At 40.9% G+C, this 13,854-nt stretch overlaps 1 protein-coding gene across 2 annotated transcripts in view; it reads right to left on the bottom strand.

Annotated features, from left to right (window-relative positions):
* Positions 1-13,854, bottom strand: part of LOC121459250 (huntingtin) — a 144,534-nt gene that overhangs the window by 76,532 nt on the left and 54,148 nt on the right. For both annotated transcript variants that reach the window (XM_041668794.1, XM_041668795.1), the window contains exons 20-28: positions 12,461-12,524; positions 11,913-12,013; positions 11,384-11,530; positions 10,197-10,317; positions 8,759-8,835; positions 7,224-7,375; positions 6,011-6,213; positions 2,709-2,835; positions 1,196-1,323 (exon numbers count right to left, since the gene is read on the bottom strand). In XM_041668794.1, the coding sequence (XP_041524728.1) occupies positions 1,196-1,323; positions 2,709-2,835; positions 6,011-6,213; positions 7,224-7,375; positions 8,759-8,835; positions 10,197-10,317; positions 11,384-11,530; positions 11,913-12,013; positions 12,461-12,524 (1,120 nt within the window). The remainder of the gene's footprint in view (positions 1-1,195; positions 1,324-2,708; positions 2,836-6,010; positions 6,214-7,223; positions 7,376-8,758; positions 8,836-10,196; positions 10,318-11,383; positions 11,531-11,912; positions 12,014-12,460; positions 12,525-13,854) is intronic.

The raw sequence follows: 13,854 nt of genomic DNA, 5'->3' as shown, positions 1-13,854 counted from the left end.
ATAACAACATTGTGTTATTCTAGGTCTTAGGATCAGGTCTCATTGATGGGTGTCCTTTCCTGCCCTTGGCACACTGAGGTTGACCCCAATCCCAGAGTTACACCTGCTAGATTATATAAAAGCAGCTGTAGAGAGACAGAAGATGGAAAGAAAGGTCTAGTCTCTCTCCCATGTTTATTCATGGAAGGGAATATTTTGTCACCAATGTGTGGATGGCTAAAGTGCTGTTGAGAAAGTGGGATGCTGCCCCTTATAGGGCAGAAATGACTTCCATAGTCCATAAAGGAAGCTGGAAAATGTAGTTTTTAAGCAGGAAACTATCATTCCTAACTCTTGAGAGGATATAAAAACTGTAAGGAAGGGGAATGATCTTTCTGCTGAGATTTGAGGCTAGTGCTAGTTAAGCCAAGGGTAGACAGACAAGACTCCAATCTTAAAATTAATCAATTAAAAATTTTAAAAATGTGCTAATAGATGAGTGACCAACTGGTGTAACAAAAATATAAATAAAACTATACAATCATGAGATTTTAGCATTTGATAAAGAAAGGATTTCAAATCAAGAAGGGCAGAACTTCAAAATTATTCATTAATGTTAGAATAATTAGGAAAAAAAGAATGCAAACCCGGACACCATCATCCAGAAGCCAGTGCAAAGCTCAATCAGGGGCCACCTGACAAAGGAGTGTTTACATTAATAGAAAACACCCAACAGACTACAGATACTTATGCAGATACCCAAGTTATAGGTCTACAGTGAACACCTGCTTTTTCCCCTTGAGACTATAATTTTGTTTTGTGTTGGGAGGTTGCACTTTATTATGAGGCTCACAGAGGGAGAGGGTACAGGAAACCTATTTGGCTTGGCTGTGTATCTTCAGGACATGACAGTGATGCATCTTACCTATAAACAGGATTATGTGCTGAGCACCAGAAGTCCTTGAGAAATGTATCTGAACCCAAGGTATTCTTGGGAAGTCAATAAAAAACAACATCCAGAGACCATGGGAGATCATTTCTCTAATACAAAAAGCCTAAATGTTTGTTAAGCTACCATAAACCATGCTGGAAGACAAACAAGGAAAGAAAAACTTAAGTCTTATGTCACGGGGCTTCTTTCTATGTAAGTGTAACATGGTTACATAGACATGCGTCCCACTGGAAATACATGTTCAGAAATAAGCTGGGGCAATACCTTATAGTTGGCATGAGTGGCTTTCAGGACGTCATGGAGCTTGAGGTAGGAAGGGAGATGGTAGAAACTCCCCAATGAAGAAGATTTACTTGCTGTGACAGGTCCTGAGGTGTCTGATTGTCGAGAGGCTTAGAAAGAAAAAACAAACAAACAAACAAACAAAATCCCAAAATTTAAACTTTTAGATCCAAGGAAAAAACTTCAAATTTAACAGCAATTACTGTGATGACTTTTCAAAATGGTCTAGCAGAAGCATTCAGGTCTTTCCCCCCAACTTTGAAATATGTGTGCTGGGAGGTAATGAATAACTGACTAAAATACTAAGCAGTCTGTGAGTGAAAGAATAGAAAAAAAAAAAAAACATGAACATAAGACCATGGAGGCTGATTGGTTGTGTGTGGTTTCAGCCATTCTCCTCTGCAGACAACCTCAGGATCTCTGAGGCCACTAAGCAATTAATCAGGTAATGTGGACATGTTTTGAAAACTATAAAGGGCATATACATCTCTAAAGTACCAAGCAGAGCAGTTTCCTCCAGGTTTAAGAACTTCTCAATGGTTTGAGAAACCATCAGTCATATTTTCAAGCCTGCAGCTTTTAAGCAGGTAAATCCTCCTTCATTACTATAGCCAATCCTTAGAAAGAGCATCTCTTAAGATTTCATAGTTAGTCAAAGGATACAAAACTGTTACCAAATAGTATCTTTAAAAGGCCTACTGTACAGCTACAGAGTTAATAATTTATCAAATACATGATTTGATTTAAATCAGGGAAGATTTAAAGTTTTCTCACCATAAAAAAAAGTCACAAGTATTGAGCCAAGGCATATATGAGGCTTACATACAAAGTGTTTCTCAGCATACATGTACTAAGACTGCTATGAGAGGATGTGCACAGCAGGTAGCCCACAGGGCACAGAGGTCACCCTCGCTTCCCATCCCAACAAGAGCACACACAAGGACTGTTACTTTAACTATGCCAAAATTCTGGCCCTTCTGTCCTGATATCCCACAAGTACAGAAGCCTTTGTGCTTTCTAGACTCCTCCCAAATCAGATGACTTCAGCTCCATTGAGTCTTTTCGTCTCTGCCCTCTTCTCTGTTTTACATATCTCTCACTTCAAAAGTTGCACGGGCCTCAAATTCTAATCCTCAAGCCTCAGCCTTCGGAGTGGATGGATTAAAGATGCATCATACTCTCCATTTCCCTTATAATTCCTCCCACAACACATTGTTTTTTACTACCACCATCCCCATCTATTCCTAGCCATCTTTGTTCTTTTCTTTACTAAAATTTCGGAATCCTCCCCTGCAAGAAGAGAAGGAAGAAAGTAAAGTAAGGCAGACTCCTTGTATAGCAAGCTGCCTCCAGAGTAAAGTGACAGTTTATCATGCAGACACATATAGGCACCCAGAGAACCCTTCCCTGATAGTACTGCTATGGACCAGATTCCCATAAGGTACATACACTTCTGCACCACAGCTAGCAATCTGGCCATGAAACTACTTCCTACCTGCACTGGCCTCACCACCTTTCTTGGGACTCATTGGAGCAGAAGCTTGTTCTCCTGGTTCTTTCTCTTTCCCTTTCCGTCGAATAGGACTTAGAGAAGGGGGGTTTGTTAGAGAAGGCAAAGCTGCCTAAAAGAGAAAACAAAAATATAACAGGATAAAGTCAACACAGGAAGCAAAAACTAAACTAAAACTACTAATACACTGTACTGGAAAGTACTAGCCCAGACAACTTCATGAACTTTGAGTTTTTATTACAGAGCTCAGATACTATAGATATAATTCTACTTCCACTCACAACTCTACATAGCAGGTCTGGCTCTGAACTTCCTCACACCAGCACTGAGAATGGGTTGGAAAACGGAGGACCACCAGGGAGTTAAAAGAACCAGAAGTGACTGGCACCCCCAAACCTGTCCCCTTTAATAGCAGGCAATCGGGGCATTTTATGTGAACCATCACATTTCAACGTTTGATATTTCAACATTTGAAATTTCACTTTTTCAAGTGAGGAAACAGGATTCGGAATAAAACCACCTGCTCAATATCACAGCGGAAACTCAGCAAAGCTACAAGTCAATAGCCCAGATGTGGCCCATGCTCTCCAATATGTAACCCGAAGGCTATAAGGGACAATCAGGCTCCTACACACAAAGAGGAAAGTTGGGACAGGAGAGAAGAGACAACCCGTAAGAGGCTGGCACATCAGGTCTTTGCTCTGTTCCTCACTCCCTTCCTGGCCTCAGCAAAAGGCCTATTCACTGTCTGTGTCCCTGTCCTATCCATCTGTTGAAATCACAGAGAGTGTTTCAATAGAGGAAGGGACTTTATTGAGATGAAGTCATGATGGCAGGATCCTCTTAAGCAGGATCAGTGATCCTATGAAAAGAGAATCCAGGAGTTCCTTTACCCCATCTACCATGAGAAACCCAGTCTTTACCAAGATCAAATCTGTTAGTGCCTTGATCTTAAGAGTTTGCAGCTATTAGAATGGTGAGAAATAAATAGTTACCAAAATATCAGGACAAATGGCTGATGTGGGAGTGTCATATATCCGTTGCTTTCATTGGTTAATCAATAAAGAAACTGCTTGGCCTGATAGGTTAGAACATAGGTGGGTGGAGTAAACAGAACAGAATGCTGGGAGGAAGAGGAAGTGAGTGCAGACGCCATGCCACTGCTCTCCGGGGCAGACGCGATGAAGCTCCAACCCAGGATGGACGTAGGCTAGAATCTTCCTGGTAAGAGCACCTCGTGGTGCTACACACATTAATAGAAATGGGCCAAGCAGTGTTTATATGAATACAGTTTGTGTGTCGTTATTTTGGGGCATAAACTAGTCAGGCGGCCGGGAGCTGGGTGGCAGGAACGCAGCCTGCCAGCTCCCTTCTACAAATGGCTGTAGTCAAACAGTGCATAGAAGGAGGCAGGAAGGCGGCAGAGGGCAGGTGAGAGACTATCACACTGAAGAACCTCTTGGTGGAAAAAACCTGTTACAAAGCCATCAAGGGTAACGAGACCATCAGCAGGACAGTCCAGGAGAAGCACAAGCAGAGTAATGGTTGTCCAGAGCCAGGGGAACAGCAGGATTTTGGAGTCACCTACAGGGTTGACTATAGTGATGGCCATACAACTCCGTGGCATGATTAAAAAAAACAAAACAAAAAACAGGTGGTGACTCATTGTAATCCTAGTACTGGGGGGCTGAGTTGAGAGACTCACCATGAGTCAGAGGCCAGTCTGGGATATATAGTAAGTTCCAGGATAGTTGGTCTACAGAGTAAGACCCAGGCTCAAAAAATAAAACTGAGGGGCTGGAGAGATGGCTCAGTGGTTAAGAGCACTGGCTGCTCTTCTAGAGGTCCTGAGTTCAATTTCCAGAAACCACATAGTGGCTCACAACCACCTGTAATGAGATCTGGTGCCCTCTTCTGGTGTGAAGGAGACCATGCAGGCAAAATACTGTATATATAATAAATAAATCTTTTTTAAAAAAAATTGAATTGTACACTTGAATTTTATGGAATGTGAATTATCTCAATAATATAATTTCTATAAACAGACCAGTGTAGTATTTTAAATGAGATGCACCAGTTTATACCATAACCCAGAAAAGAGTAGGTGTGTATTAATGAACATGTACCTAATGTCAAAGGGATGTTTATGGATCTGTACATGTAGATGTACTTACGTTGTTTTTATTTGTTTGGTTGGTTTGGTTTTTCAAGGTGGGGATTTTCTCTGTGTGGCCCTGGCTGTCCTACAACTTGATCTGTAGATAAGCCTGGCCTCAGACTAAGATCCACCTGCTTCTCCTAAGTACTGGAATTAAATGCACCCAGCCTTATGTAGATTTTTAAACAAAGTATTTGACAGGAAAAGCAAAGAATAGTGACTTAAATAAAGCTTTGGTGGCTCCTGTTTCTGTCATGACAAAGTACAAAGTGAGGGGAGAGAGTAGGTACAAAGAGGGAAGAAGATAAGAAGGCCAGACTGGCTAAAGAGTCTGACACACTGGAGTCAGTCTCACAGAGGCATCACCAGGAGAGCAGGCACACCGAACTGCAATTCAGCACAGCTGAAGCCCCTGAAAATGGGCACATCAGCAATAAGCGGCAATTTGGTGAGTTCAGTTCGCAAGACACACGAGCCACATTTCAAGAACACAGTGTCACATGTGGTCAGTGACTAATGCTCTGGCTGGTGTGGACATGGAGAATTCCCTCTATGGCAGAGAACCCCACAGAGTAGAAAGAAAGTGAATGATCCACAGGAGGGCACCTTTAACATTGGACAGGAAAAACTGAACCAGACTGCAGGATGCTGGAAGAAATACAAGAAGCCATATCACTCGGGGTATAAAGTAGGCCAGAGAAGAACAGGAAGTCCTTATAAAACTGAAATGAATGACCATGGCAGGACGTACTCTGAAAGGTGGTATCAGAAACCAGATGGAGTGGATTTAAAGAATGGATGGCTCAAGTGGAGGAACACAGTCCTGCCAGAAAGGCCCAAAGATCTCGATACAAAAGTCAGAGCCCGAGCAGAAGGAAGGAGGCTGGTACACTGATGAGGAAGAGAAAGCAGTGAAGGAAACCAGAAGATTAAGGGAGAATATCACTTCTGAGTTTTATGGCTGAAACCAAAAAAAAGAGTACTAAATACATTTTTATGTTACATACAATGTCTGAATACACTGTTTTCTTTACTTATAGCAAGAAATAAGAACATTCTGCTAACATGGATATTCAGGAAGCCCAGTCATTAGACAGATGATAATGGCTGCCTCCCAGGAAAAAGTTACCTTGATTGCTGGTCCAGGAGTCACATCATCCAAGACGTGAGCGCAGATATTGATCACTTTCAGCAGGTGGGAGAAAAGCTGTTCTACCATGGGCACCAGTGTCCGGTCACCCAGAGCAGGCCAAACTTCCTCCTGTCTGGTAGATGCTGAATTGGCTTCTTCTTCAGAGGCCCATGAACTTCTCAGAGACCTGGGGGCACTGGCTGTGACACAGGCACACACATTACTCCACCTCCAATGTGTGAGATGGGAAGCAGTTGTGGCCTAAGTTTCTCATACTGATCTATGCTAACGCACAAATGAAGCTCTGTATCTAAACAGATGTCTTAAACTAAGTGCTATTTGCACCTCAAACTGCAATTTTCCAAAAACATCACCACTAGTCTCCAGCTGTGGGTGTGATTCTCACACTGATACAGCTGGAGATCAGGTCTGAAGATGCTGCCTCCATTACGCTCTCTCCATCCCCTTTCTCTACTTCCTAAACTGCACTCATGGTTCAGTCTTTTGCCAGAACTTCAACTTGAACACCCTGGACCTACAAATTCCAAACCAAACTCAGGTCAGTTGAGAGATTTTTTTTTTAATACAAATCCACGTAGTTCCTTCCATAAAACGCACCAATGATAAACAGGACAAGTCAATTACTTCTCAGTGGGAACAGGAACTTTACCCCCAAGTAGATTCAATGGTTTCTGACCTGGCTGGCCACAATTCTCCATTCTTATCCCTGTCCTCATATGATATCCACAGTAACTTATATTCCTTCAATATTATATAACCTTTCAGTTCTCCAAATCTTTACATATGCAATACTTCACCTGATATTTTTCTATCTGCCTATAAATCTGACCAAAGGAGAGTGTATATAGTTGTTCTGCTCTTTCTGTGTGTGTCTGCATCTATCCCCAGATGATCTATACTACCTGGAGAATACAGCTCTTCTGTTATAGTCCCTGGGCCAAGCCACTGCCTGGCACAAGGCACTCAGAACAAAACTCAAATCAGTTCACCCATAGTAAAATTGAGGTGCTAGTCTACTCTAGAAATACTCAGCACTTAACAACTCCCCTCATATACATCCACACAAACAGACGTCTAAAATCTGGATTAAGCCATCCCCCAAATAACTCTTACATTCTTATAATCTGTGTACCCCTCACAAGCAAATCACAACTAAGTCTGAGAACCCATCCCCACTTGTTACCAGTACCCGCAAGCAAGTTTCCAGCCAAAATCAAGGCATCCTGATGGGCTGAGAGATCCAAGGGGAACCAAGCTGATGAAAGCAGGGTGAGAATCATTGAAGCCATCCCAACAGTGCAGCTCTTCCTGGACTCATCAGAGGCACTCAGTGGGGGCACTCTGGAAGTAGACATTTCCAAAGTCAAACACGAATTTCCAAGCATTTAATCTTACTCTCTAATGTCCCCATGAAAAAGTACATGAGACATCCATTTTACCTTTTTACTTTGTTTGTTGATGTGTTTGGGGTTTCTTTTTTTTCTTTTTTTTTTTTTTTTTTTTTTGGTTTTTCGAGACAGGGTTTCCCTGCGGCTTTGGAGCCTGTCCTGGCTCTGTAGACCAGGCTGGTCTCGAACTCACAGAGATCCGCCTGCCTCTGCCTCCCGAGTGCTGGGATTAAAGGCGTACGCCACCAATGCCCGGCGTGTTTGGGGTTTCTTAAGACCAGGTCTCACTCTTATTTGTGTAGTCTCCATGGCCTGGACACACTATGTAGCCTACACTGGTCTGAAAAGTGTGTCAATCATCCTGCCTTTGCTTACCAAGTGCTGAGATTAGAGGTGTGAGCCACGGCTAACCAACCAACACCCTTCCTGTAAATCAGGACTCCATAAGTCACTTGAGAAATGAAATCATGCAGTTGATTTCATCAAGAGAACTAGAATGTTTATTCTGATAAGATTTAACTTTCTGACTTAGCAAATTGTACTCCAATGTCAAAAGTGCTCAAAAGTCAAGTCGACTGCAGGACCTACGACTGGAACCTGTAATTTTTCAGTCAGGATTCATGAAAAGAACAGAAGTAATCACTCTAAGTCATAAAGCAATCACTTTAAGCAACTGTTAATTTGTTACATACTGACACTCAGAAGAAGTCTGCAGACTTCCTTCCAGATGTGACGGGAAACACCAAAGTTTCTCAGTTGTCAGCACACAAATGAAGGCTTACTCATTAGTGCTGAGAAAATTCTAAATGATTCCCAGCTGGTAGTTGGTGACATATTGGGGAAATTCTTTTGTAGGGAAACAGAAGAAGTACACTACTTCCTAAAGCACTCCCTTCATCACAATTCTGGATGCTAAGACATAACTGACTTTTATTACCTAGTAATTTTTGAATGAACCAAATTAATTAGGAAGTTTTTACCTGCATATGAAAATTCCTTAAATGAATTCACAGATCCTACCCTCAAACCCAAAACATGCTCACAAGCACCTTATAATCATTAGAGTCACAACTGCTATATTGTCCCCAATAGTTCCTTCACTTGTTTCACATACCTCATACAACAGAAACATGTATTCCATCGTATATTTTTCAAACAAAAGCCAAACAGATCCAACATAAAAGGAAAAAAAGGGAAGGGGAGGGGAAAGGAAGGGGTGGTTATAGGAAGGGAGGAGAGGGGAGGAACGGAAGGGGAGTAGAAAAAAGAGGAGGGGTGCCAGCAGCTGTGTCTGTGCTGTGTGGGTGGTTGACTGTACGCTGAGGAACATACATACCCACAATGCCAACCTAAGCTCCAAGTGCAAACTGGAAAGGCTGCTGAAAGAAGACACAAGGCTTCACAACATCCAAACTGCAGGGGAAAGGAATGGAAAAGTCACAGCAACCACCACCAAAGACATACTCAAACAAAATGAAATGAAAACTAGATCTGTAAATAACTACAGGATAGCTATCCCACCACTGGACACAGACATGCTTTAAACAACAAAGCTAGACACACCTATTAGTAAAACTAGTGTTATAACCTAAGAAAGGGCAGCTAGCAGCTACTGCCAGGAACTCTAATTGTCCTACACTCAAAGTCTCCCTGGAAGTTTCTCCCTTTCTCCCTCAAGACTTCAGCTCAAGCTGACTAACATAAATCTCCAGAGCAGAGAAGTGCTTGATATGTACAGATTACAATTAAAATGAAGTTTATGATATCTTAAACAAATTTAGGTTTGAAAAGCATTTATTTAGCAAGATGGTTGAATCTCAACTTTATATTGTCCAAGCCATATAAATGAAAAGGAACCATTACTTCTGTATATTCTGCTTTCTGATTATAAAAGTCACACTTGATTATTTTTTTTGAAAAAAAAACTTATGAGTAATTGAAAATTACAAGTAAGAAAATGAAAGTTAACCACAATCCTGAAAACTCATCTTGGCAATTCTCTGCTTGTCCTTTATCTGAGTTTGTAAAGACTGTACATATATGACTGTTACTTTTCTAACCTGGTATCAAACTACACTGCCAAGAGTTTTATATTTTACCTTTCTCATTCAGTACTAAAACTCAGGTAATATCTTGCCATATCATTAAATTCTCCAAAGCAGCATATCAACATGTGTCTAACATATTATTGTGTCAGTATTTATTGTAACTGGAATGTAATAATTCTTAGATCCTTAGCTATTAGTTCTTTTCCAGTTTCATCATGACTTAAAACAAAACAAAAACTTAGTTGGCATTTCTAATCTATTCATCTAGTATAAGTTACCAAGTCAGAGTCAATCATACTAGAGGCATTCTAAACTTCTGGTACATTACTAATTCAGATTGTGGTGTTTTTAAATTCTTAAATTTCTATTTGGGGGATAGAACATGTACACCTATGCCACATGCACATACAGAGGCCAGAGGACTTTGGGGAGTCCATTTTCTCCCTTCACTGTGTGTGTCCTAGAGGCATCAGGCTCAGAACCAAAGGCCTTAAAAGGCCTTTACCTGCTGACATACCCACATGACCTGTTTTAGAGTTTCTATTTGATGACTCTTTAGGTAGGGATGAATTAGTTTACAATGAGTATGGATTATTTGAGAGTCTGCTGAAAAGAGGAAATTTCCTTCTCAAGCACCCCAGGAAAAGGACCCTCACACAGAACTGTCCTACTTTGGCCATAAAAGGCATGCTAGGCAGTCTCCCCAAGCCCAAACAGGAGACTTACTGTGAGCGCCCGTGTGGTGGATGTAATGAGTCCATGAGAAACTGCAGCAACAACCCTTGAGAGGTTGTTTTCCATAGTGACGTCTGTTATGCTTGGCAGTAAACTATAACCCCTATAGATTCTAGTAAGAAAAATACAGAGAATCAAATGACATTTAAAAGTTTATGATTAAACTTTTTTCCAGAAGTAGGTAAAGCAACATGGATTTAAAGTAAAATAGAGGCTGACAATGAGGCTGGAATATGGCTCAGTAAGCAGAGAACTCGCTTAACGTGTAAAAGGTCCTCCCAAAAAGACTGGACTAAGTTTGTTTATCACTTTTTTAAAAAAGGCCTGACTTCTCCCTCACCAGATGCACCACATTTTCTTATAGTGTTCTGCTAATTGTTTGTTGTTTGTTTGATTAGTTATATTTTGATTTTTTATTCTCAAGTTGGTTTTTCCATGAGAAAAAATGATAGTCATTTGGAAATAATGACTTTAAAATTTGATAAGCTGAGTAACAAGTCAGAAAAAAGAAATTATCAAATTACCATGTGAGATTGGAAGTCATTTGGTCAAGTTTTTGTTTTTTGTTTGTTTGTTGTTTCAAATCAGCAAAAAGAAAGGTATCCTGTAAATCCAGTCTGAAAAAAGAATGTAAAAGGCAAGAGTTCCAAGCATATCTTACTGCTACTGCGATCTTCTTTGCAAACTAGTTTTCTGATGAAACCTGCACATTCAATGGAGCTTTCCCGATCTGCCAACCTACCCAGCAGGTAGGTTATGGGGCCAATGGACCCTGCCCATGCTCTAGCAACATCGGCCTGAGAGTCATCACTGCATGATGCAGTCTGACCCTTGCTATCAGACCACCCATGCATTAGCAGCGACACTAAAAAAGTGAACATTTTCTATGGACAAGTTTTCAGATGGCATGTGACATTTACAACAACAACAAAAAACAACTGTCAGTATGAGGAAGTTTATGAACTCATTGTAAGACTGAGGACATCACTGTTATGTGACTAAGGTTAGACTTAACCACAGGGGGCCGTGGCAGATAATGCTATCAAATTAATATCCTGTTAATGAACGATGGCCTCTTCCTCCAAAGGCTGCGTATGATTTTAAGAAAAGAGAACAGGAAAGCAGGCACCAGGAGAGGCACACTTTGCTGACAAGTCAAGATGCTATGGTCAATGTACCTGGTTATGGTGCTGACAGAGAAGTGTGATGGTGGCTGTGTCTCGTGCATGAGGAGTTTCAGGTAAACACTGCTTTGATCTCTTGCTACAGCCACTACTGGATCAGCCTGTCCTTGGTCACATTTATAGAACAGCTTTGGGACAAGCCTGCGTGAAAGGAAAGCTGATCTATACAAAAGGTCCATGAAATTCACCCAACACCATACCTTTCCCCAGATGGCTAACCCAACCTATGCCCACCACAGCAGCCAGAGCTGTGAACAGTGATTACACCCAGGAGGCAGAAACAGGCAAGACTCCCCTTCCTAGTGCTGGTCTCTAAACTCCAAATTTTGACAAAGAAAACAATAGAAGGCTAGTACATTTCTGTTTCAAATTATAACTTTAGTAAGTACTTTTCAAATAATTAAAAGGGACTAAAATTAGTCAAAAACATGAAATTATGCAGTCTTTTGATTCCATCTACCTTTCCTATTGTCATACTTTATATTTTAACCCAAGGAATAAAGGGATAAATACTGGTAAACACCTTGTTAGCGATGCTGCAGCAACGTGTCGCACCCTGGGGTCTTCATCTCCAAGCAAATAAATGACCACATTATTAAGCACTCGTTCTTGTAGTTTTAAAAACTTTAGAGAGACAGAAAATAAAAATAAGGTTAATTTTTAAAATCAACTGAATTTTATGTAAGATATTTTTGGGTTTTTGTTGTTGCTGTTGTTATTTTGGATGGGAAAGTTTGGATTTTTTTTTTTGAGATATGATCTCACTATGTGGTTTTGGCTAGTCTGAAACTCACTATTTAGATTAAGATCTGCCTGCCTCTGTCTCCCCAGTGCTGGGATTAAAGGCGTGTGCCACCAAATCCAGCTAGATGAGGAAGTCATTCTAGAAAGCTAGTCAGGAAGAACTCGGGATGACTTAAATTCATGCCATATACTGACAACTCTCATGACATAAAGAGTTAAATACATAACACAACACAGGCATTCAGCAAGACGGCATACCACTAGGGAGACCCTGCTAATAAGTTTCCAGAAGGTAGGGCATACAGTCTCACAAAATGAACAGCTTACCCCTGTATAATGATGAGCCCCTCGGTGTAAACTTTCTGCTTTTGCCTCCAAAAAACTCACCAGCCTAACAAAAGAGCAATTCAATAGTGATGTCATTCATTTAGCAAACACAGTGCTGGCCTGCACTCTTCAGCCAGCTAAACATGAAAGTAGCTCACCCCAGTGCCCTGTAAGTCTCTCAGAGGCAGCTCAAATGTATTTAAATAGATTGATTCAGGATCTATAAATTCCTGACTAAGTAAGTGAGCACTGGATAACAGGCCTTACATCAAAATACATATCTACTACTTCAAAAGTGTTCTATGAATGAGCTCAAACACAGAGAGGGAAAACACAAACACACTGCAACTTCCACTCAAGTGACCAGCTGTGTGCCCGTTCCACAGTCCTAACTGCAGAGACACATAATCCTTTAGAGATATTCTACGAATGGGATACAGTAACCCACAGGGTCTACAGTAGCTATAAAAATCAATCAAACAAGCTGGAGAGATGACTCCATGGTTAAGGGCACTAGTTGCTCTTCCAGAGGACCAGGGTTCAATTCCCAGAAGTCACAGACAGTTCACAACTGCTTGTAACTCCAGTTCCAAGAGTCCCAATTCCCTTTTCTGGACTCCATGGGTACTGCATGTATGCAGTATATACACATACATGCAGGCAAAAACAAAACAAACAAAGAACAGTAACAACAAACACACACAAATCTAAATAATAAAGATATATTTCCCTTCTAAGAGAAACCGTTAAAAGAGAACATCTCTAACCAAAACGTATTCTTAGGAAAGATATAACATGTTACATTTTGGGGATTTTTATTTATAGGAGGTAGGTAAGTAGTGTGTGTTTCTCCAGAGGTCACTCAGATGTTTCTTAGAAGCCATCCACTTTGTCAGGTTTTTCGGTTTGGGAGTGGAAGGGGTTAATGGTTTTTAAAATATGTATTAAAATTAGCTAGCTGGACTCGGTTTATATATTCTCAATCTTATTGGCAGCATCCAAAGCAACAGAAGGCAAACGTAAGCCTTCTTTCCATCAGGCCTGATAAGGGTGTTTAGACTTTGGCCACATTGATGGTAGTTTATTTACAGTCTGTTTGATCCATGCCTTCTGGTCTGACAACTACAGTGAGCAGAGTAGTTGTTTATCTTCTTCATGAAAGACTTGGTGGTCAGGAGGAACTAGATTATGGTAGAACAGACAAGCTTGTTTCTCTCAGGAATGTTCTTGAGACTATGATATCTAGGCTGTCTAAGGGGAAGGTGAGTAATGTATGGATGGATACCTTCCACACTGTCTTCTGGGCTTCCACTGTCTTCACTTGGGCTTTAGCTTTAAAGGTTAGGGGGAGTTTTCTTCTTTTTCTTTCTTTTTTTTTTTTTTTTTTGGTTTTT

The sequence above is a fragment of the Microtus oregoni genome, unplaced genomic scaffold, assembly GCF_018167655.1.
Source record: "Microtus oregoni isolate MIOR12 unplaced genomic scaffold, Mior012 000019F_ref0000042, whole genome shotgun sequence".
Lineage (NCBI taxonomy): Eukaryota > Metazoa > Chordata > Mammalia > Rodentia > Cricetidae > Microtus > Microtus oregoni.
Note: the sequence above shows the minus strand (reverse complement) of the source record. Positions and strands in the feature narration are given on the sequence as shown.